Source organism: Auxenochlorella protothecoides (assembly GCF_000733215.1).
Source record: "Auxenochlorella protothecoides strain 0710 unplaced genomic scaffold scaffold24, whole genome shotgun sequence".
NCBI lineage: Eukaryota > Viridiplantae > Chlorophyta > Trebouxiophyceae > Chlorellales > Chlorellaceae > Auxenochlorella > Auxenochlorella protothecoides.
Genome location: NW_011934249.1, coordinates 417,107 through 440,069, shown reverse-complemented (window position 1 = coordinate 440,069; position 22,963 = coordinate 417,107). Strand labels below are relative to the sequence as shown.

The 22,963-nt window shown below is 58.8% G+C and overlaps 9 protein-coding genes across 9 annotated transcripts in view; 4 read left to right on the top strand and 5 right to left on the bottom strand.

The window, feature by feature from the left end:
• Positions 1-311: 311 nt before the first annotated feature.
• F751_2561 (E2F-associated phosphoprotein) lies at positions 312-957 on the bottom strand (the record flags this gene model as incomplete). Its single annotated transcript, XM_011400313.1, has 2 exons — positions 312-549; positions 644-957. Coding segments are annotated over 2 exons (552 nt in total), but the record flags the coding sequence as incomplete, so codon positions are not given.
• Positions 958-1,273: 316 nt separating this feature from the next.
• Positions 1,274-3,138, top strand: F751_2560 (hypothetical protein; the record flags this gene model as incomplete). Its single annotated transcript, XM_011400312.1, has 6 exons — positions 1,274-1,334; positions 1,720-1,817; positions 1,913-1,983; positions 2,117-2,327; positions 2,565-2,662; positions 2,781-3,138. The coding sequence occupies 6 exons, from the start codon at positions 1,274-1,276 to the stop codon at positions 3,136-3,138; spliced, it is 897 nt and encodes a 298-aa protein (XP_011398614.1).
• A 1,630-nt stretch (positions 3,139-4,768) lies between these two features.
• On the bottom strand, positions 4,769-5,611 carry F751_2559 (Putative mannan endo-1,4-beta-mannosidase 4; the record flags this gene model as incomplete). The annotated part of the gene is made up of 3 exons (XM_011400311.1): positions 4,769-4,913; positions 5,048-5,211; positions 5,516-5,611. The coding sequence occupies 3 exons, from the start codon at positions 5,609-5,611 to the stop codon at positions 4,769-4,771; spliced, it is 405 nt and encodes a 134-aa protein (XP_011398613.1).
• Positions 5,612-6,885: 1,274 nt separating this feature from the next.
• F751_2558 (Mannan endo-1,4-beta-mannosidase 2) lies at positions 6,886-8,523 on the bottom strand (the record flags this gene model as incomplete). Its single annotated transcript, XM_011400310.1, has 6 exons — positions 6,886-7,101; positions 7,187-7,356; positions 7,468-7,643; positions 7,756-7,899; positions 7,983-8,293; positions 8,428-8,523. 6 exons carry the CDS (start codon positions 8,521-8,523, stop codon positions 6,886-6,888), a joined length of 1,113 nt encoding a protein of 370 aa, XP_011398612.1.
• Positions 8,524-9,503: 980 nt separating this feature from the next.
• On the bottom strand, positions 9,504-11,673 carry F751_2557 (Homogentisate 1,2-dioxygenase; the record flags this gene model as incomplete). The annotated part of the gene is made up of 8 exons (XM_011400309.1): positions 9,504-9,669; positions 9,832-9,961; positions 10,192-10,344; positions 10,458-10,554; positions 10,700-10,761; positions 10,951-11,061; positions 11,234-11,404; positions 11,595-11,673. 8 exons carry the CDS (start codon positions 11,671-11,673, stop codon positions 9,504-9,506), a joined length of 969 nt encoding a protein of 322 aa, XP_011398611.1.
• A 1,717-nt stretch (positions 11,674-13,390) lies between these two features.
• F751_2556 (hypothetical protein) lies at positions 13,391-13,695 on the top strand (the record flags this gene model as incomplete). The annotated part of the gene is made up of 2 exons (XM_011400308.1): positions 13,391-13,465; positions 13,564-13,695. The coding sequence occupies 2 exons, from the start codon at positions 13,391-13,393 to the stop codon at positions 13,693-13,695; spliced, it is 207 nt and encodes a 68-aa protein (XP_011398610.1).
• A 366-nt stretch (positions 13,696-14,061) lies between these two features.
• Positions 14,062-18,976, top strand: F751_2555 (DEAD-box ATP-dependent RNA helicase ISE2, chloroplastic; the record flags this gene model as incomplete). The annotated part of the gene is made up of 12 exons (XM_011400307.1): positions 14,062-14,154; positions 14,505-14,692; positions 14,896-15,070; positions 15,232-15,393; positions 15,513-15,656; positions 15,741-15,843; positions 15,965-16,087; positions 16,277-16,435; positions 16,655-16,920; positions 17,196-17,762; positions 17,886-17,993; positions 18,380-18,976. The coding sequence occupies 12 exons, from the start codon at positions 14,062-14,064 to the stop codon at positions 18,974-18,976; spliced, it is 2,685 nt and encodes an 894-aa protein (XP_011398609.1).
• A 536-nt stretch (positions 18,977-19,512) lies between these two features.
• Positions 19,513-21,168, top strand: F751_2554 (hypothetical protein; the record flags this gene model as incomplete). The annotated part of the gene is made up of 8 exons (XM_011400306.1): positions 19,513-19,711; positions 19,794-19,892; positions 19,996-20,074; positions 20,262-20,337; positions 20,526-20,600; positions 20,710-20,766; positions 20,870-20,917; positions 21,130-21,168. 8 exons carry the CDS (start codon positions 19,513-19,515, stop codon positions 21,166-21,168), a joined length of 672 nt encoding a protein of 223 aa, XP_011398608.1.
• Positions 21,169-22,410: 1,242 nt separating this feature from the next.
• Positions 22,411-22,963, bottom strand: part of F751_2553 (hypothetical protein) — a gene marked incomplete at both ends in the record, with an annotated part of 2,591 nt that continues 2,038 nt past the window's right edge. The window contains one exon of the mRNA XM_011400305.1: positions 22,411-22,938. Coding sequence (XP_011398607.1) covers positions 22,411-22,938 — 528 coding nt within the window. The remainder of the gene's footprint in view (positions 22,939-22,963) is intronic.

Sequence of the window (22,963 nt, the reverse complement as noted above, 5' to 3'; positions counted from 1 at the left end):
TCTCTGCTCAGCCTGCGCAGCAGTGCAAGGTGTAGAGCTCGATTGCATGTTTGGCCCCATGATCTCCATCTTTAGCTGCCGCTTGACTCAACGACCCGACCCTGTTGCCCTTTCTCAATCGCTCCATCGTCTGCTTTCAAGTCATGTACATGTTTCTGTTCCTGAGTAAAAAGAGAGCATGGTGGGGCTCTAATAGTCAAGGATTTGCACTCGAGGTAAAGCTATGGATTTGAGGCCATTGACAGAGCCTCAAGTTGGTCAATAATGTTGGATCTGTGTGGCGTATAGGTTGTCATTGTCGCCTGTCGGCGTCAGCTGTTGCTGGCAAATACATCGACGAAATGGTATGTGCCGTCGGCCATTGAGCGAACTCCCACGCTGCAGTCACAGGCGGCACACGTCACAGGGTTGAAGGTTTCCGCATCAAGAGCACCTGCCATTTTGGGATCTGCGTCGGCATCTCCCTCCTCTGCCATTGCTCGTTTCTTTCCTCGCCTTGCCTTACCACCGGGCTCTACTGAATACTGTTGCACTATCTCGCTGTCTATCCTGCGGCATGAGGATGGGGTTGAGGATGCTTTGTGAGTACTCACAATGTCCCAAATGGATGTCATGACGTGATCATACATGGTCAGGAGTGCACGCAGCGCCAGCAATCTCGTCTGCCCTGCTCAGCGGCATGGCCAATGACCACAGGGGTTGCGAGCACCTGCAGTTCATGACAAACATGGCTCGGAACTGGTTGTGCTGGTGCGCGTGCTGTTGGCACTCCAGGCACAGTGTTGTAAAGCACTGAGGGCAGCTCAGGATGGCATCCGAGCGGCGTCCTCCTCGTAGCTTTGACACCCAGGCCTCCGACTTGTCATCTGCCTCGGGGTCGAAGAACTCAGGAGGCTCTGTCGCCTGCCTGGAGCTGCTTTCACCCTGTTTAGAGTCCTGGTCAGAGTCGTCGGATGCCCGGCCCGACGAGCTGCATGTTCCTGCGGCAGGGAGCCGGTCGCTGGAGGCATATGTTGAAGTCATGTTGGGCACTGAATTGTGCATATCCATCATTGCACTCCAAGTATTGTCACACCTTCGTCATCAGAGTCTCGTGCATCGTCTTTTATGATTGTGTCGTCCATGTACACGACCGCCTGGCAATCGTGGACTCCGCAATGAAAAAAACAACGCACGATACGTGTTGTCCCTTGATGTTCTGTCAACGTTCTATACGCGCTCGTAGAGATGGCAATCCAGGCTGTGCGTAGTCCATAGTCCATATGCTTCGAGCATGAACGGTCGGCCAGGGCGCGAGATCCGCCGATTCATTCAAGACTCCAACCATGCACGACGTGCGAGCTCTGCAGCTCTTCGAGCATCTGCGTATCCTCTGACTCGGTTTAAACTTATGTTTCAGGATGGGAGAGCGTCTGCCCTCTCCTGGCAGCATCATCCAGAGGGACTATCGAGATCTCCAAACCCCGACACCTCATCGATCTGAGACCCTTCGCCTGCTCCAGTGGAACATTGAACGGGGGTATAAGCTGCCTGGAATCATTGAGGAGCTCAAACAGATAGATGCGGATGTGATTGCGCTGCAAGAAGTTGATATAGGATGCGAGAGGAGCGGGTCTTTGGATACAGGTAATCTTTGGGTGTGGAGAGGGTGTGTGCTCGGACTCCCTTGCCAGGGTGGATTGGTATCCAAATTTCCCATCAACCTTCACCCGAAAACAGGGAATGAAATTGCCAAGGCTCTGGGTCTGAACTATGCCTTCTTCTGTGAGTTTGAGGAGCTCAGGTCTCCGCTGCGGACGCCAGAGCTCCAGGTATTGGTGAGGGTGCGTGTTGGAATGGACGAGCTTGTGTGCACTGGAAGCAGTCGCAGGAGTGGCATACCCAGTGCCATCCTCTCTCAACGCCTCTGTAGGGTGGAGGGGTCCATGGCAATGCCATACTCTCCAAGTTTGACATTCTAGATTTGGGCCTAGTGCAGCACAGGTGAGGAGCTGGGAGGATGTTGGGTGCTCAGAGGGGCATGTGGTGAGTTTCCTTGGCTGGGTTCCTGGTTATTCATCTGGCATGGGAGGTTCAACGTGAGTCTCCTCTAACGATCCTCACCTTTTATTGGCAGTGTGCACCCGGTGGACTGGAACAAGGCCGAGGAACCTAGGGCGAGGCTGGAGCCGCGTCGAGGGGAGCGCGCGGTGCTGAGGGCTCGCATCGCAGCGCCTGGCACCAACCTCGTGGTCTACTGCGCGCACCTGGAGGTGTTCTGCGGGGCTCTCGTCAGGATGCGGCACCTGGCAGACATATTCAATGACGCCAGGAGCCAGATCGACCAGGTGTGTGGGAGGTGTGGGAAGAGGGATCTTGTGGATTCTTTAAACAGAATGTCACATGGGTTGTCACCTGTCCATGGACAAGCTTTCTTGCTTGCATGTGAAGCCTTGTTGGGGTTCTGCCATCGGTCCACTACATCAGGTAACCCAAGAATGGTGTGCCAGCTGTACAATGCCAGGTATGTGTTTCAGGGAAGTCCTGAACCCATCGCTCCCTTTGGCGTCATATTCACATGTCAGGGCTATCCTAGGATAGCCATCCTGGGGGACATGAATACCATGGCACATGGAGTGGCCCGCCTGTCGCCATCCTACTGCTGCGATCGCATGCGGTTCAGGTCTGTGGAGGGATCCTTGCTGGCAGGTGTTCTGCCTTGCACTGCTGGGAGTGTGCACGACAGGATGTAGCACTACTGGCAACGGGAAACTCATGATCACACCTCCACCAACCACCAGGTTCCTGGGCAGCACAGAGGGAGAGGTGTGGCAGGACAAGATCCTCAGCGTGCCTGATCCACGGTATTCTGAGCCCCATGCCACTGACGCCTTGGCACCAAACCCACACGTGCTGGCGTGGGGCCTCCCGCCGCAAGTGGCTCTAGGCGCCCTGAACCCGGGCTTCTCAGACCCCTTTGATGCCAGAAATACAGTCACGCTGGACAACCCCAAGTATCGCTGGGGCCCTTGGTCGCTTATGGCTGGGAAGCTGGACTGGATGATGCTACGCCAGCTGACGGTGCACAGCACCAGCCTGGGGAATCAGGGGTACGAGCTTTCCGACCATGCATGGCTGTGTGCTGACGTGTCGGTCTAGTTTTCTATAGCCTTACTCTGTCACCATGGTTTCTATGAGGTGTTCCTCACCCCTGCAGTGTGCCAATCATGAGTCTGCCATCGTCGTCCGGAGGTGTTAACAGGCATGGCATGCAGGTAGACAAAGCGATTGTACTTGGGGCATCGCTGTCAAGATTGCTGGGCACGCAAATAGTATACAAAACCATTGGAGCAGGTTTGAAGTGTGCTCAGCCACATTGGTAGCTTGCATGACATGATTGTGAGTGGGCTGAGACTGCTTGATAATGTTGAAAGGCAGCTTGGGCCTGTGCTCTGACGTCATTGAAAGACAGCGCGCAAGTTTGAGGGAGTGGATCTGCGGCTACCATTAGCCGTGGACACTGCATCACCTCTCCATGGCCTTCAACTCACTGCGCAGCCACATTAGGTGTAGGAGCCGCCGCTTTGACCACTGGAAACTTCTTAGCATGGTCGATTAGCTCCCTGTTGCCGTCATCTCTATCCTTGTCAATAATGATAAATCGCTCTGCGAAGGAAGTGGGCGGCCTCATTTCCTGACGTTGGGGTTGGTTGGTTTGCAAAACATTTGGTTTCTTGGCTTCCTAAAGCCACATGTCATCACGACTCACTGTCACCATCGCTGTTCTTGTAGTTGTCTTCGCAGATCATCCAATAGCAGGATCCAGCCACAAAATCATTTGAGTACATGCCCTTCTCCAGCCATCTGTACACCTGCAAGTCAATTGTGTGATGATCGTTCGAGCCGGGTTGGACAATTCACATTGTCCCGTACATTCAGAGCAACCGGGGCGCATCCTGTGTTAGATCTGCCACATTCTAATTCACCTTCTTCAGGAACTCGCGTCGTTTGGCGAAGTTATCATTGTGGGCAATCTCACTGAACTCCGAGAGTACCAGAGGCTTCTGCAGCTTTTTCTTGCAAATAGCCAGGTGTACGTCGAGCCACTTGTAGATCCAATCCCACTGCTGAGGATCCTTTCCATCTCCCTGTGTCCGGAATGTGTGAGTTCGAGGATGAATTCTTTGCAAATATCAAGATCGCTTCAAGGCCCTCCATTGCACCACCACCAAGAGCCCCTGGACACGGTTTGACAGACCCATACCTTTGCATAATCTGGGGCCCACTTTTCCTGATACATGTGGATGCATGCAAAGTCAACGTTGGGATGACTCGCATTTCGAAGGAAATCGCATCCCTCAGAGCGCTCGTTAGGATTCAAGTAATCCACCTTGATGTCAAGACCTGCAATTATTTCCATGCTTGGCTTGAATTATGCTATGCCTGTTGCGAAGATCAACGACACACAATTTATAGAGTCCATCCAATGTCCTCATTTTCAAACTCCCACAGGCACTCACTCGAATCATCTTCAAGGAAGAAGCCTTCTGTGTCCACAGTAATGAGGTGTTTCTTGTCCAGAGACCGAATGAAGTTTGTGGTATCCTTGATCCAATCATCCAGCCTGTTTCCAGAGGTGTCACCCCGCCCTCTGGGCTCATTGGCTAGAGACCAAGCCAGGATGGTGGGGTCATCTCTGGGGTGTGATGGAAGAGGCTACGGTGTATGACAAGGCACAGTTTCTGATTTCCTCATTGAAAAACGGCAGCACATTCGCCTCCCTTCAACCTCACTTGTACAACTTCTTGGTGTAGGGGTTCTCCCTGTTCAGCAGAGTCTGGATGTAAGCTTTCAGCATGGACTGAGCCTTGCCATTTCTGAGGAACTCCTCTTGCATGTCGCGCTCGCGGCCATCTTTCTTGCCGGTTGCCCACCTGTGAAGGCCAGCAAACGGAATGATGGCATAACATATGATCGAGATATGAAAGTGGAAGTGAGTGACGAAGCAGTTGCTCAACAGGCAACACACTGGTTATTTTACCACTTTACACTCTCAAATAATTCTTACCTAGCATACTGAGGCATCCCTCCGTAGTCATTCCAGTAGTTGGTCAGGCTCATGATCAGCTTAATACCAAGCCTGCCAGCCTCAGCCACCACCCAGTCCAATCCATCGATTCCATCAGGATCAATGTTAGGCTTGTACCAGGTACCTTCCGGCGTGGGCTCCTTCTGGATGATTTTCCAAGTGTTAGAAAATGGTATCCAATCATTCTTCTGATGATCCCACCATTTGAATTCCTCGCAATGCTCACTGTGCGCCCAGATGCGAAGCACATTGACGCCTTTCTGTTTGGCCACGTTGAGGAGCGTTGCGATGTTCTGTCGGCCGCTGCCTCCATCGTTGTCTGCCCCGTGGGTCTGTCGAGGTCAGTGCAGGGAGGGGATGGAAAAACACCGACGTGCACACGATCTCCTTCAGCAGGGCTACGTATCATATTTTTGGCCGCGCAGACTACATTAGAAGGCTACTAACCTGAACATGGTAGCTGTTGGCCCCCACGATCCTGAAAGGTTGTCCATGTAGCTCCAGATGCGTCTTGTCGGAACTAACCTTGACAAAGTCGCCCATGGCAAGACTTGGTAAGGGAAGATCTGATGGGCCCTTCAAGAGGACTCAGAGGTATGAAAAGTTTCGCTTATACTTCCGGAGCTGTACTTGAACTTCTGACGGTTATATGAGTACCCTATGCGCAGTAACTGGCTTATGTATAGGAACCATTAGGAAGGCACAGGAAGCCATACACCCCCATCATTATTGCCAGCGCAGCGTATCGCGTATCTTGCGCATACCCCGCTGCGGCTGTGTATGAGAAAGATCCTCCGCAGCACCACCATGAGAGGGAAACATTACACTAGGAACTTTACTGATGCTTAAGGTCTACTTTGAAGGGCTTGAATTTAAGGTTACATGCCCAAGTGTGGTCTGGCTGCATGCTGTTTCCGGCATGTCGGTAAATCTCACAGGGGGAAGATTCCAATCGAGTCCCGGCCCGGTTAAGCACAAAACGCGCTTATGCGGAAAGCATTCGCGCAAAATAAACATCTCCACATCTAAAGTTTCTCTGGACGCCAAATACACTACTCGGTTCGGGCGATCGCTGCTGTCGGTCAATGGTACGGAAAGCCTGCGTACGAGACGACGGAACTGGCGCACGGGCTGAAGAGTGAAAAGTTTCAAACTGAACGAAGAATGAGTAAAAAGGTACAGCATCCAATATCACGTCGACTTAAAAGACTGCCATGTATCATCGGAGAGGCCATGGCGCATAAAAGCCGAGCGAAGTCTCGCACAGAGTGCGACGGGGCTCGACGACATGTACACATCTCGCAGCATTCGGAAAGGCAAGAGCCGGCGACTATGCTTCAAGCTCGATCTAGCTAGTTAGCTTGGTGTCGCGGGTTGCATGATGGATACTGGCGGTACACCGCATCGGCATGGTCGATGACTTGCTGCAGTCCGTCCTTTCCATCGCCATCAATGATAATGCACCTTCCTGTGATGGATTGCAACAGCAAGGATAAGAGTAACATTTCGGAGGCTTCTCCCTCCCCGGGAGTCTAGCAGACATAGAATAAACTACCTAAGCAGAGTAGACACATTCCCTCCTCCGCTGCCACGGTCACTCACCCTCGTCTTTGTCATTGCCTTCTTCAACAAACTTCCTGTCTGATATCATCCACACCACAGATCCAATGACGATGCCACGTGGGCCCATGTTGTCCTGGAGCCACCCATACACCTGGCGTGGCAAGCGAATGGCAACTTTGAGAGTAACTCGACAGATTTACTTGAAAGACACAACATCGGCGTCTTGTAAGGTCCCCAGCATCGTCCCCACCCTCTCAGCACACCTTCTTGAGGAAGTCTTGGCGGTCGGAAAAACTTCCGTCCACCTTCTTGAGGAAGTCTTGGCGGTCGGCAAAACTTTCGTCCTTACCCTTTCGCTCACTGAACTCAGAGAGAATCAGGGGTTTCTTCTTGGACAACTTCCCCTGGCAGGCCTTCAGGTGAACATTCAACCACGTCTTGATCCACTCCTCCCGCTTCTTCTTGTCATGCTGCAGCATGGGATGGAGGTCATGGTGGAAGGTCCATAGCGTGTGAGAACAGCACACAGCCGGCAAGCCTAAAGCATCTCATCACCTCAAACCTGCCGTCCAAGTCATCATGGGCACGTGCCTGGATGCTCTCCTCTGGCCACAGATCCTGGTACATGTGCATGCATGCAAAGTCGATCGTCTCATGGTCCACATTCTTGATGAAGTCACATCCATCCTGGAGCTGGCCTGGATTCAGATAGGATGCCTTGACACCTGCAAACAGATGGGTATGAGAGGCCAGCAGCCACAACTTCAGAGATGTTTCGCTCAACATGAGTCTAAAGCGTATGAAACCTTCATTTCACCCCAGTCTCCCCTCCTCACCATCCTGATCTGTCAAGAAGAACCCCTCGACATCCACGGTGACAAGGTGGTTGCTGTCCTGCGACTTGACAAACTTGGAGGTGTCTGCTATCCAGTTGTTCAAGGTGCGCCCACTGGGGTCCACCCGCCCCCTGGGCTCGTTGGCGATCGACCATGCCAGGATGGTTGGGTCGTCCCTGTGAACAAATAATGTAGAATGGACATTTAAGTCGTGGTTTTGAGATGGACCTCAACTGTATGAGTGCCCCAACATGCTCTTCTGCCCGGCTTTGACCCCCCAAACCTTACTTGTAGCGCACACCGTCCCGCTTGGGGTTGGGCCTGTTCAGCAGGTACTGTATGTAGGCTTTGAACATTGACTGCGCCTTGCCATTGCTGAAGAATATGTTCTGCAACTCCCACTCGCTGAGATCAGATTTCTTGGATGCCCACCTGCACTATGACAAAGAGAGGCCTATGACGCGGCATCCCAGCTGCTTGCTGTTCGTACACTGCAGCAAAGTCCCACCACTCACCTGGCATACTGAGGGATGCCACCAAACTCCTTCCAGTGGTTGGTGAGGCTCATGATGAGCTTGACACCATTCCTGGCTGCCTCGGCGACCGCCCAATCCAGGCCATCAATGCCATTTGGGTCAATAATCGGTTCGAACCAGGCCGACCCATCTGGATTGGTGAGGACCTCCTTTGTGCCATTCTGGATGCTGTTCCAGGTGAGCTCGTTGTGGGCCCAGATGCGGAGCACGTTGATCCCCTTGTCTGCAGCAGCTTTGATAATGTTTGCCATGCGGCCTCTACCACTCCCATTGCTGTCTGCTCCATGTTGCTGCACATGATGGTCGAGTGTAAGAGGCGTCGGAAGGTAGCAAGAGGGGGCTGCCCAGAGCCTTGCACATGCGTAATGAGATTGTCACCGAAGTTGCGCACGCGTGGTCGGCCATCGCAGCCGACAGTGCGAACCTGAATGAGGTAGCAATTGGCACCGACAATCTTAAAGGGTTCCCCCTGGAATTCCAGTCCCACTCCATCGGGGGTGAGCTTGACAAAGTCGCTCATGCTGGCGCAAGCGGTGATCCCGCACGGTCAAGGGGCAATGAGCTTTCGATACGATTCCCTTTCAAGATCCAGATTTCAATGGCATTATGAGGCGATCGAGCCCGTTTATATACATATACGGGCAGCATCGGCTTCATGCTGTTTCGATTTGAAGGCGCAGGCAGCTGATTTCACCGACACGCAGCGAACGCGGCAGAATCTTGAGGGATCCTTATTATGAAGGGGAACTTGGTCAATGTTTGTTTTCTTGGCTTCACCTGGATCTCAAGTATGCGATCTTCGTGGCATGCTCTGTATATGAAGATCACAGCTGCGGCGCCAGATATGGTCGTCTCGCGCCAAAGGGGAGATGCTAATCCCCTCACGACCTAGCGCCTTCCGAACCCTGGCTTGAAAATTCCTCACAATATCCGCCAAAAAAGCAAAAAGGCAGTTCATCACGGGGACTTCCCACGTGGTCACCCACCGCAGTACTATTCCCGCCCAATCCAGCTTAATTTCCGAGGTCTAATGGGATCGGATGTGTTCTGGATGGTATGAACGAACCGACGGAGGTTGCAGAATTTCTAGATGCTCATGTTTGGCAAGGAGGTCACACCGCCAGTCCCTCAATTGTGGTAGGCTGGTACATCAAGGGAGGAGCCTGACGAGTAGCATAGGGTTGCATGAACTACATTCATGGAACCTTCTTGCTGTTTCATGCTGATTCATCCTGTGTTCAAGCTGGCATGCAAGTGCAAGCACGATAGGCAATTATCATTCAAGTGATGTCGACCAGCTTGTCACCCAACCCCCTCACCGATGTCCTGTTGCAGTACATGAGTTTTGAGCTGTCCCTGGAGGCAGCGGCAACTCAGACTCACGAAGCTCTCCACGTCTCCCCGCCCGTCACATCCATACACAGCACGGATGATATGTTACAAAACCATTCATTCGCCAAATCTCGCCACGGTGCTCGACCAAAACTTGCACAGAGCACTTCAGGCAGCGGCAGACTCGGCCAGGGGTCTAGCCTCCTCAGCCTGGCTGGGCGCGGGGCTCTTGGACCCTGTGAAGTGGCTCTTGAGCCCCGACCAGCACTGGTAGTACCCCCTCTCCATGGAGGACGAGCCCAGCGCTTGCGCCGTCAGACGCGGTGTGTAGTACCTGCCATGAGATGGAGGGGGGAAATCGTATAGACGTGACAACAGTGTTGACATCATGTGGTGCCTCCGATGTCTGACGGAATGATAGCTCCAAACGTGTCGCACAACAGCACGACCCAGCCGACCTCAGTCCAACTCCATCCTCGACTGGGCGACTACTCACGTCTCAAACATGAAGGCCAGCGTGTCCCTGGGCAGGTGGGCCGGCTCCTCTGCCACTGGCAGGATGGCCTTTTCATAGGAAATCGTGTCTGGGCCATGGGGCGTCATGCACATGTGCAGGCTGCTGCCGCCTGTGGGAATGCAAGGCGTGTGTGGATTGGATCAATGCAGGCGTGGGCTCAGCAGGAGATGCAGCACCTTTGCAAGGGGATAGCCACATATGAGACACGAGCCTTGCATGGTCCACAACACACCATCGAGTCGAAGTGGATCAGAGCGAGACCGCACAGAGTCAACCCCACAAACACCAACTCGTGCCAGCACAGCATGCCTTCCAGAGTCTTCGCTCCACCCCGCCCACCTGGCTTGAACCCGCCGGCCTTGGCATCGTACTCTCCCCGGATCAGCCCCATGAACTCCGACATGATGTTGCGGTGGAAGTATGGGGGCTTGAACGTGTGCTCCGCCACCGTCCAGCGCGGGGGAAAGATGACAAAATCGGCCACAGCCGTGCCTGAGTGAGGAAGGCAAGCGAGACACCAAGGTGTTGGTGAGGTGGCAGGTCAGGGGAATATAGGCAGTATGCTCTCTCTCTCATCTCACTCCCCTTTTCCTCCCCATTCCTACCTGGGATGGCTGAGGGGCAGGTCAACACGGTGAAGATGGAGGGGTCTGGATGGTCAAAGGCCACGGCGTTCATGGGGCAAAATCTGGACAGGTCGTACTGCAGGGTGATTAAGAGGGCTAGGGTTTGTCAAGGGGATGTGTGAGGGATGCGGGCCCCCACACCCTATACGCCCAACTGTACAACTCTACATTGTCATGGTTGGTTTGGACCCAAGACACAACTCCCTCCTGCCCTCTGCCACCTTGTAGGGCGCATAGTTCCCGTGCCAGGCGACAACATTATAGGGCGAGAAGTTCTGATCGGCTGCAGGGGGAGGAGAGAATGTTTAAACTTGTGATGGGAACATGCTGCAACACGACAACACAGCAGGCAAGTGCAACCTCACCATCATCCAGAGCCTCAAGGAAGTACATGTAGGCCTCTGGATCAAGACGATGTTCTGGGCCATCCATTTCCCACGTGCACCGCCCTACAGTGCCCTCCCTTGCCCACCTGAGAACAGCTGGCCCTCGAACTTTGTGATCACAGTGTAGTGGCATTGCCTGTCCTCAAACCAAGCCACCGGCGTCTGGAAGTCGCGGGGATTGGCCAGACCATTGGCACCTGGATGATGCAGCGAAATGGAGTGAGACACATCGACGCATTTATAAGCACCTTGTGTGCGAGACAAGGAAGTACTCCCCAAGATTGGCCAAAGGTAACAGAGCTCCAGGCTTTCAACATTGCCCTGCTCCCCTTTTCCTCCCCAGCTTGAGACTCTCCCCGCAATACTCACCGATAGGACCCAGGTCAGGCAGCACAAAGTGCCCTGCAAAGACCTCCAGAACGTATCCGCGTGCCCTGCCACCTTCCACATCCACAGAGAAGCGCATGCCTCGCTGAATTACAGTGATCTCTCCGGGTGCCACCCGTAGCTTTCCAAATTCGGTGGTGATGCAGAGGGTGCCTGGCAGAAAAACATTTTAGAGGGTCTCAGTAGAATGTCAAAGGATGGAGGTGTGGGTGTTGGCTCAGCTCTGGGACCCTGATGTAACAGTCTAGTCATGAAGAATTATGCTGCATGAGTACCAAATCCACCACATCTGGCTTCCATGGCATGACAGATCACCATCCTCCAATACAATCAAAGCACCCACCCAGCTGGGGGACGATGAGGAAGTCTCCATCAGCATTGGCAAGGCAGGAGTCGCCCATGTCTGCAGAGGCAGCGTACATGTGGATGGCATACCCATCCTTTGCAGCCGCACTATTTGGTTGGGACAATGAGAGGATTGGGAAGGCAGCGGTGTTTGTCAATTCTGGGATAAACCGCTTCCAGTTACAACTCGGCTATACTGACATACTGAAGACCTTCTCCTCATCCACCAGCTCAAGCAACACAGCACCATAAGCCCTCGCACCTTCCGGCACCACACACTGTAAAGAGGCCTCGCACAAAGTCCACCGGATCCTCAGGAATGGGGAAGGGCCGCCATCTACAAGGGCAGGGGCTCTGTGCGATCAAAATTGCTGCAGAGTGTCGTACAGGCCACAAGTCATAGAGCAATGACGAGACTTGTTCAGCATCACACTCTGACACCTTCCACATGCCACTAAGACCTGTACCTGAGTTGGTTGGGGGTGATCGTCCCTGTTGTAAAGTTGGCAGACAGAGTCTCCACAGGGAAGTTTAGGGGATGGAATGGCTCGTGGGTGACGGAAGGACGGATTCTGTACAGCCAAGCCCTCTGGTTATGCCTGCGGTATTGTTAGTAAAGTGGAGGTGGAGTAAAGGCCTCTGATCACCAATGTCCATGGGCGCCTCCCTCATGAAACCCTCCCGCTCCTTACGTGCGGGGCGCAGTGAAGGCTGTGCCAGACAGCTGCTCGGCGTAGAGTCCATAGGGAGCTTCCTGCAACAAGGGGGGGAATTGGCATACCCTGATCACGCTCTGGAACCGCCAGATCTGCCCGTTTCGGCATGTCGGACCTTTGGCGCACCCGAGGGTTGTTTTGGCCAACAGGCAGACTCCCTGGCAAAGCCTCTGACTCGAAATCGTTCCCTGCATACGGTTCAGTATAGTTCCAGGATCAAGGAGGCGGGTTTCGAGGCCCCACAAGGTCATGGTGATTTCCGGTCGCGAACGACACAGGGCTCCGATAGCTTACCGAAACCGCTCTGATATCTCAACGTGACGACCGTCTTGCCGTTCGCGGAGGGTACCATGGTCACCAAATGGGTGTAACGATGATGCCCGAGTGCTGCCTCGGACAAGTTGATGAGTCTGCATGCCGCGGGACCCTCGCGTGTACCCGAGTGCCGCGGCCCATGATGCGCGCGCGCTCGTGACCAGCGGGGTCAGCTTGTTGGATTGCCGACGGCTATTGGACAGTGACTGAGATTTGATCCTTATGATATCGCCATCCACTCTGTCAGGGGATGAACGTTTTCCTGAGCTCCTGCACTGCTCAACATGAGAAAAACTTAAAACTTCTGGTCCCTCGCTTCATGCAGGCATTGCTGATACCCTCAGAAGACGGATCCATGGTTTTTGAAACCCATCCCTCGGGGTGAAACTGCAACTGGTACATGTCAAGATACTAAAGAAGTCTCTCCAGTGGTCATTTTGCGAGCCAGACATTTCTGAGACGATTGTATAACACCCAGACATCCAATAACTTGAATCGTGCCAGAGATGCATGCCGGAGGGGTACAGCGCCCATCATTCCACCAAGGGCCCTTATTATAGGGATCGCAGAGCAGTACGCGATTTATCAATCATTTCCGCTCAATAACGCATTCAATCTGATCACTTCTGTGCACGCTTGATTTACCTTGGGACCTTGTCGTGGTGGCGTGCTCGTCGGTGCCCAAGAACTCCGCTGCTCGTAACATAGTCAGCCTCGCCTCTTTTTCACCAGAATCCAAACACCATAGCCCGAGCACGACGACATGTCAAAGTCGTGCCAGGGCCTGTTTGTGGAATTTGTGAAATGCCTGCGAGAATCCGACTGCATGAAGGCAAGCGTGCTGGCCTTACATTCGTGGATAATGGGCGCCCTGATGCGAGCGGGCGGGGCCATTCCAGCTCCATCGTACCCTCCACCATTATATGCCCCGTTCAGGTGGAGCATCGTAGCGTGACGGAGTGCGCCAAGGTCAGCGAGGAGTGTGCGGGCCTGCGCTACACCTTCTTCCGGTGCAAGCATGGCCAGATCGATCCGCGCACCCGCATAAAGGGCAACAAAGGCTACTGAGCCGCGGCATGGCCCGATCAGGCTGTGGCGCGCTCTCCTCCCCGCCGACCGTCTGCCTGCGGAGGGGCGGGGATGCAGCTGGTGCCAGGGCCAGGAGGGCAGCTGCAGCCAAGGGGCGACTGGCGGGGCCTCGCTCTCCCAGGCCCAAGCAGGACGTGCCCAAGCCCCGTCCCACGTCAGGGAAGACAGCCCGTCAGAAGGAGCAAAACCCAACAGATGCAGGGCCAGGCTTTGCCCGGCTGCAGAAGTTTGCAGAGGCGCTTGAGGGACTCACGCCCACGATAGACAGATCTCCTACTACCACTGCAACCGCCGATGTGGTACGCTGGTGGCTCAAGGATAGGCACTGCACCTCTCGTGTCTTGCATGTGCCTTGTGCTGCTCTCCTCCTCCTGTGATATCGTGCACCTTGGCGTGTCCCTGCTATATCCTGAGGCTTCTCCATCCACCTTCAGGGAGGTCAGCTTGGGTCTGCAGAGTTGAATAATGGAAGGGGAACCGCAGAACGGAATAGGGAGCCGGTGGAGATGGACGAGACGACTGCGGCCCTGGCAGCGCAGTTCCCCTTCCAGCTAGATGATTTCCAGGCAAGCGGCTGTGGGTGAGAGGCTGTGTGCAAATCATCTTGGTTCCAACCAACTGAACATAAGAATGGCAGAGAAACTAGGATCTGTGTGCTGCACAGCGCTCACACACACCTGCCTTTCTGATGGGATGGGTGCGCCGTGTTGCTCATTCATCCGCAGCTTCCCTCACTTTTACACCCCAAACCCCGCCACCCCATCCCACCCCGACCTCTGTATCCCCAGATCAAGGCCATCAAGTACATTGTGCGGGGGCGGTCTGTCGTGGTGTCGGCACCCACGGGCTCGGGCAAGACCGCCATCGCCGAGGCCTGCATGCGCCACTTCCTGGGAGCGGGGCGGCGCATCATCTACACCACGCCCCTCAAGGCGCTGAGCAACCAGAAGCTGGTGGAGATGCGGCAGCGATTCGGGTGCGGTCCAAGGCTACTTGCCATCCCGGCGGGTCCCAGGGCAGGGTTGGGAGAGGGCGATGCCCTTCCGCGGTGGTTGACGGCTGCTGTTGGAGCGACGTGTGACCCTTTGCACTGGTGGATGGTACTGATACGGGCCGTATGCTGGGAGAGTTTCTGTCGAGAATGTTGTGCATCGGGGACCGCCCTCTCCCTGCACACAGGGTGGAGGCGGTGGGGCTGCAGACCGGGGACGCCAGCGTGAACATCGCCGCGCCGCTGGTCATCATGACCACCGAGATCCTGAGGAACCAGCTGTACCGCAGCAGGACGATGGCGCCGGATGGGGTGGAGGGCGCTGAGGCAGCGACGGATGCCGCCGGTGATGATGACTTCGAGGTGGGTGGGGATCGTGGGGTGGACGATTGAATCTAGGCCGATCTTTACTTTGTGGCCGAGACAATGGCCACCGAGCGTTCCAATTCCGAGCCCTGTGTCGGAAAGGCACATGTCCAATGCAGCGAGGAGAGCGTGAAGGCCTCCCAACCTCTCTCATGCAGGACGTGGCCCTGGTGGTGCTGGACGAGGTGCACTACCTGGGCGACCCCTGGCGCGGCAGCGTGTGGGAGGAGGTGCTGATCAACCTGCCGCCCCACATCCTGGTCCTGGGCATGAGCGCCACTGTGAAGAACCCTGGTGACCTGGCGGGCTGGATCAGACAGGTGGATGGGGAGGGTGGGGTGGTGGGTGTGTGCAGGGGGAGGAGGACAGGATGTACATGGGTGCGGCAGCTGGAAGTGAGTGAGCCCTCCCTCCTGACCCCTGACCCGCTGTTCTTCAGGTCCACGGCGAGTGCAGCGTGGTGAGCAGCACGCACCGTCCCGTCCCGCTGACCTGGCACTACTGCCACGCGGACGCCGAGCTGGCGCGCGCGCGGCTCAAGCCCCTGCTGGCGCGGGGCGGGCGCCGGCTGCACCCCTCCCTCGTTCACCCCAGCGCACGAGGAAAGCAGGGCGAGGCCGGCGCGGCGGCCGCGGGCGGGCAGCGCGGCCGCCGTGTGCTGGACGAGCTGGTGTCGGTGGTGGAAAGGACGGAGGAGGACGACTGGCTGAGCGTGCCCCGGGCACGGCGTGTGCCCTCCATGGCTCAAGGCAGGTCTATGATGGTCGTGGGTGGGTCGACAGATGACGACCGGCAGAAACGGCACTTGCCGGTCAGCCTACTGGCCCAGCCCCAAGAGTTGCATCAGCTCATGTGTTCCCTACCTTTGTCCACACCCCTCTGCACGTGCAGTGGTCCGGCTGCTGAACTCCAAAGGCATGCTGCCGGCGCTGTGGTTCTGCTTCTCCAGGCGGGAGTGCGACCTGTGCGCCATCGCCCTCCCCACCCAGGGCATCGACCTCACCACGCCCAAAGGTGGGGAGGCAACGGGTGCAGACAGGTGCAGTGGTCTGCCGGTGCCCCTTGCAAGTCAGATATTGGGACAATGCCAGGGTATCAGAAGGTTACCTACTGCTGAATTCAAAGGCCTCGTACCTTCCGGCATCATGGTCATTCCATGACTACACCTGACCAACACCTTCACCGCTCCCCTCCTCCCTGCAGAGCGGGAGGCCATCCAGAGGCACATCGACCTGGCGCGTGAGGGAGCCCCCGAAGCCGTGAGGGAGGACCTGGTGCCGTCCCTGCTGGCCGGCATCGCCTCCCACCACGCGGGCTGCCTCCCGGCCTGGAAGACCTTGGTGGAGCACCTGTTCCAGCAAGGTGGGATTTTGGTTGCTTTAGCTGCCTCAGCCTGGACCCCGAGCCATGATCTGCACGGTGCTCCTGATTGGGACATTCTTATGAGCAGAGGTGGCAGCAGCTCTTCTATGTTTGATGGTGTTAAAAGCTCATTGCATGCACTCTTTTAAACCATGGCTGCAATCGTGAGTCACGTTCCCGACAATGACGACTACACCACTTCCCTCCCTTGTTGAACAGGCCTGCTCAAGCTGGTGATTGCCACCGAGACGCTGGCGGCCGGCATCAACATGCCCGCCCGCACCTCCCTCATCTCCACCATGACCCGGCGGTCGGGGGAGGGGTTTGCCGCGCTGCGGCACAACGACCTGCAGCAGATGGCGGGGCGGGCGGGGCGGCGTGGGTACGACACCGAGGGGCACTGCGTGGTGGTGGCCTCCAAGTGGGACGAGCCCAGTGCCGCCTGGGAGGTCCTCAAGGGCGGGCCCGAACCCCTGGAGTCCCAGGTACTGGGGTCTTGAGGAGGAGACTCTGGGCTTGTACGGTGGTGTTGAGTGGGACGATGCTGCATGCTGTGGCAGGGGCGGAAGTCTGCAGCGCAGAGCCTCGGAAGGAACAACTTGAGCTAGAGTGTGGGGGGTTGTGGTGATCAGCGCGGGATGCCCTGGAGCAGGGGGGCCCGAGCTCTTCTGCTGTTGGGTTACGACCTGCCCCTACCCAATACACATACGCACACACCAAGTCGTACATTTGCCAGCCCTTCTCCTCTCTACCACTGCAGTTCAGCGCGGGGTACAGCATGGCGCTGAGCCTGCTGGCCACGCGCTCCCTGCCCGACGCCCGCGCTTTCCTCCACAAGTCGTTCCTGCGGTACATGGGCGGCGCAGCCACGCGCCAGCGCCTGGCGGAGGTGGCCGCCCTGGAAAGGGCGGCGGAGGACCTGCGACGCGAGCTGGGCGCGGCGGACGGCGTCGGGTCGGAGCCCGAGCTCTGGCAGCGCTTCCGCGCGGCGCAGGAGGCCGCGCGCTCCGCCAAGGCGGCGGGCAGGAGGCTGCGCTCCGCCGTACGGGCCGCGCACGGCGGTGCGATGGCGGAGCGGGTCGCGGAGGCGCGGCGTGAGACGCCCTGCCCCGCCGTGGCGCTGGATCTGGAGGGGCGGCTACTGGACCCTGGGGCCGGGCCCGATTCGCTCGCTCTGCTCCCCGCCTGGCTGCTGGGCCCCAGCGAGGTGGACGGCAAGGATGACGGCTGGGAGGCTGCGGCAGACGCAGCGCCGGCCCCCCCCCGCTACGTCTGCCTCGGCGCCGACAATCGGCTGTACGACGTGCCGGCGCACGTGTTGGCGGGCGTGCGCCCCTCCGTCCCCGCCGGGCCCCCGCCGTCGCTGGCGCGGGGGAGCAGCGTCGCCGGCGCGGGGTGGACGGCGGCCGGGCCGCAGGCCCCCTCCGCGCTGACCGCGCCGGGGACAAAGGGCACGGCCGGGTGGACGGCGGCGCTGCCCGGGCCGGGCGCGTTCGAGGTCGCGCGCCCCGACCCGGGCACGCTGCGCTCGCTGCGCGCCTGCGCGGACGACCTGGCGGTAGCCCAGCGCGCGCAGCGCGAGGCCAAGGCCCACGCCGGCTTCCGCCGTGCGGCGCGGGGCCACGAGCGCGCCGCGCGGCGCCTGGCGCGCGTGGAGGAAAGCGTGGCCGAGGCGCGGGGCGAGCTGCCGGACGCGCGCGACGCCACCTGGCGCGCCTTCAAGCGCCTGCTTGGCGTGCTGGGCAAATTCGGCGCCCTGGACATGGGTGCGGCGGCGGTGGGCGCCGCGCTGCTGGCCTGCGAGGGGACGACGGGGGGGCCGAGGTGGACGGGCGCACTGCGGCTGGCGCAGGGGGCGGCGGTGCAGCGGCCCATGATGCCCAAGTGAGTGGCGCTGCTTCACACGGCGCACCGATTGACGGTGTCGCGCCATCCCAAATACAGACGGTCAAGCACGACGCGACGTCCGAAGGCCGCATGGGCGACACGACCCCAATGGGCACCCCCCCACCCCCCCCGCGCTCCATCCCGCTGTCGCCGCTGGGCGAGGCTGCGCGCCAGTTGCACGGCGGCAACGAGCTGTGGCTGGCGCTGGCGCTGACGCACGCGGCGCTGCAGGACCTGGCCCCCGAGCACCTGGCCGGCGCGCTGGCGGCGCTGGCGGCGGGCGACGCGCTCTCCCGCCCTGGGCTGCGCGTGGCCTACCCCGCAGCGCCCGCCGCCGCGGCGGCGCTGGAGGCGCTGGAGGGCGCGCGGCTGGAGCTGGAGCGTGCGCAGGCGGGCGCGGGGGTGGAGGTCCCCGTGACCCTGGATGCACGCGTGGCGGGGCTGGCGCAGGCCTGGGCGGCGGGCGCGTCCTGGGCGCAGCTGGCCGCCGACAGCAGCCTGGACGACGGCGACGTGGCGCGCCTGCTCATGAGGACGGTGGACCTGGCGCGGCAGGCCGCGCACTGCGAGCAGCTGCTGCCGGAACTGCGTGCCGCCGCCAGGAAGGTGGTGCGGGCCATGGACCGCAGCCCCATCTCCGACCTGGTGCACTAATGACGATGGGGCTTGAGAGGGCATCATGCCATTCACATGTGGTACTGCTCTTCATGTAGACTGTCATCTCTGACTCAAGATCAGACAATTGCATCAACCTCCGATCAGTCTCAAGCCATGGGACTGGGATGGGTTTGTTTGTGCCGCATAATGCATACTATGTAGGAGGGGAAAATCCATGCGCTGGCCTCCATTTGTTGGATCGACTCCTCCGGTGGCCACGCCGAGGCTCAGCACACCTCGTACAACCACATTGCCAAGCGCAGGGCATGACGCTTTCAGACAGCGCAGTGTCAGCAAATACTCCCAGTGCCGTCGATCCTGCTATGTACCCCCATGTGCGAGCTCCATTTCCGGGCTGCCCTCACGGATCATGCTGACTCGACTAGGCGTCCGCCGTTAATCCCCGGAAATGTGTGTTTCGAGCTGATCGGAAGGGGATATGTATTTTCCCCTTGCTCGCACCAACCGCATTCCCGGCTCCTGACGCTGCATTCTGCTCACCGACACCCTTACTGACCGTAAATTGTCTCAGAATGGTGCGCTTCGATGTCCGCCCCGAGCTGACTCTGCATGGTAACAATGAGACGTCGGCCAGGGTGAACTTCCGTTTCAACCACGGCCCAAACCAGATTGACGTGCGCGTCGCCGACCGTTCCATCAAGAACGGGAACTTTACCACCGATGGCGTCTTCCTGGCCCTCCGTAACGGGCAGGGGCTGGAGCTCGAGTACGGTAAGCGCCGACAGCTGCCCCCCATGTCGGAAATGCTGAGGTGGGCACACGACCCACCCACCTTCCCACGCCCCCACTCCAGATGTGGCCACCAAGTCCCCACTCGTGCGGATCAAGTCGAGCGTGGTTGTCGCCGACCGCCTGGTCTTCGTCAAGTACGCGCATGCCCTGAAGTCCAACGGTGAGTTTCATGGTGACCGGAGCCCGGGACCGGGCGCGGAGAAATATGCCTGTGTGCAAGGTGCTGACCCCGTGCTCCACACCGTCTTCCTCTCGCCCTGCAGCTGCGCACCTCCGCCTGGAGCACCAGGTGGATGCCAACAACATCGCGAAGCTGGACTACAACACCGTCGGCTTTGAGGGGTGAGCGTTGGAGGCGGAGAGAGGGAGGCACTCCTTGTATAGGAGGAGCAGTTCTTCCAATCGTTGCCGGCCACCTCCTCGGCTTGCCCTGCTACCGTGTTGTCTGGCTGAAGATGCTGATCCTCAATTACTTTCCCGACGGCATGTCTCAAGCTGTATTTCCATCCCGCACCCCTTCCATCCGCAGGCTCAACAGCAAGGACGTGACGCTGCGCTGGAGCCATCGCCAGGGCGACTTCATCGTGGAGCCCTCCTTCAACCTGGTGCGGGAGGGGCGCGCTTGCTTTTGGTTTATCGATCGTACCGTTTCGTGTGGGTCCCCAGAGCAGCAACCTGGGTCCGGCTGCAGTTGTATATATGCTGATTGTTTTGCAGAGTCCCCAACACACATGCACCCCTCACTCCAGCAAGCATGTTGCTCAGTCTAGGTGCCCACCTCCCATCAACACAGGGTACTGAGAGCGCCGCCATCACCGCCAGGTACAACCTGGACCTCAACAACCGCGTGACCGCCCACCTCGACTTGGTGAGGAGGGGTGTAGGAGCACGATGATTGTTTTCGCATGGCCTGAGACTGTTATCAATGACGCATGGCCAGTGAGCTTGTGCTGACCGGCTCCCTTCCCACCCCACAGGGCACCAACGTTGGCGTCCTGGCCTGGATCAACCGCGGCGTGGATGGCGACCTGAGGGTAGGTTGGTGTGGAAGTGAACTGGAAGTTTGGCTATGCTGCAGCTCCTGTCCCTGACAGACCATTCATGCTGTCTTTGGCTCCCACCCTTCACCCGGCGCAGGTGGTTGCTCGCGCTGAGCTGGACAAGGACTCCACGCAGTCCCGACCGGTGAGGGTCTGGCTGGCGCTTGTGACTGACTTCTTGGCCGATGGTGCAGCTCACGGCTGGTCGTGTCCCTCTGCAGATAGATCGATCCTATTTTTCACTCTCCGTACCATCCCAGTCTCATGCCTTCTGCATGCCCATCACACACGCCCCAGTCCGGGGTCGCACACATGCCTCCCGTTTCACTTCCCACTTCCACCCCCAAACTCCCACAGACCCTGACCGTGTCCAAGACCTGGACCCTGGACAAGTAGGCAGCACGCCTCTCGCGTCAACCCTGGCCCGTCCCCTCCTGTTGCTCTCCTGACGCGGCGGAAGGGCCGCTCCTCATCGTCATGACCCAGATTCGCCCCACCTTACACACCTTACCGAGCATTGCGTCGAGAGATACCCTGGACCGAGCCGTGTCGGTCCTGTGACTGCGCCCCTTGTGCAGGAAGAGACGAGGAGACGGACACGTGACGATGTGCTGACTGCTGCATGACCCAAGAATTTTGAAAGAGCACTCCCACCCGCACGGGGCGGCGGGTGTTTCATGCCGGGGCCTGCTGGCCCCGGCATGATCCCTGACGCCCATGCATTGTCCTGCCATCCCCCACCCCCTTCCTGTAAGAGAGTCGTTCAGTGAAGGAAGTTTGTCACGGGGAGTGGTCGGGACAAGGAAGAGGAGAGGGGCATGGGGCGCGAGTGCATTGCAACACAATCCGCGCTCTGCCAGTCGATTCACGGCCTGCCAGCTCAGGGAGCGGCCATGCCCCGGTTCTGCTTCTGCGCCGCCCGGTCCTTGCGGTGGTGGTTCCCCACCGCCGCCTTGTGCTGGTCCTTCTTCTTCCGGTCGCGGTCCGAAGCCGGGTCCCCGCCCCCACCCCGCCTGGGGCCGGGCCCGCCGCGGCCCCCTTGCGCCCCGTCAGGCCCCTGCCTCCCCTGCTCCTGTCCGGCCGCCTGGCCGCCGCTCGCAGCGGCAGCGGCCATCTGCGGCGCAACATTGGGCCTTGGCGCGGTCAGGGGCTTGTTCCCGCCGGGGCCAAGCCCATGGATCTCCCGCCTGCCGGCAGCGGCCTGCGCCAGCACCTGGCGGAGGTGCTCCTCGCTGGCAACCGGCGTGGCGCCCTCCTTCCGGTAGTTGTACACGCGGCCGTCCAGAACCCAGCGGCGCGGCGGCGGCGCATTGCCCCGCCCGCCGCGTGCACCCGCGCCGTCTGCAAAGCGCGGCGCGGGCCCCCCCGCTCGGGGCCGGCGTCGTGTCTGGCCCTGCCGGCGTCGGCCTCGGAGCCGCCGTCCCCGGCCCCTGGCGCGAGCTCGTCCAGCGAGTCATCGTACTCGTCCTCGTACTCCCACTGCACAGTGAAGGTTTTTTTTTGGGGGGGAAACGGGTGATTTTAGCAGCTCGAGAAAACGCATCGACAGTGCTGCCGAGTCCAGTACAGGCACAGAGAACTGTAACCGGCGGCCTCGTGGAAGACACATGAGCAGCCCCCCTCCCTCAGCCCCCCATCTCACCGACTCCGAGAAAGACCCCCTCCCACCTGCGACTCCATTGCCGCCGTCTGCAGCTGCTTGTGGTACCGCTCCTCCCGCACATTCAGGTACCGCGCCACGGCCGCTTGTGGAGGCCGCCCTTTGGCCGCGCCTGAAGAGGATGAAGTGGATGCCGGCGCGGGGGTCGCGGCGCCACCCCTCCCTACTGCTGCCGCCACCGCTTCCGGCCGCGCGGGCTGGCTCAGGGCCTTCCAGGCAGCGTAGGCGGCCCAGTCCGCTCCTCGGTCCAGCCCCGCCACTCCTTCACTGCCGTCCAGCAGCGCCGCGACGGCCGCCTCGGCGCTGCCCCCCGCCCGCTCGATGCAGGCGGCCAGGTAGCCCGGCCCATACTCCGGCAGCATCTCGGAGACGGAGCAGACCGCGGCCGTCAGTGCAGCGGGGAGATCGGGTGGTGCCGCCGTGCTCTCCGACGCGCCGCCTCCATCCCCTGGCGCCTTGCTCTCCACCACCCAGGCGCGCGGCAGGAGCGCGGCGACGTAGTCCGCCTGCGCGTCGTCCAGCGTCAGGCGC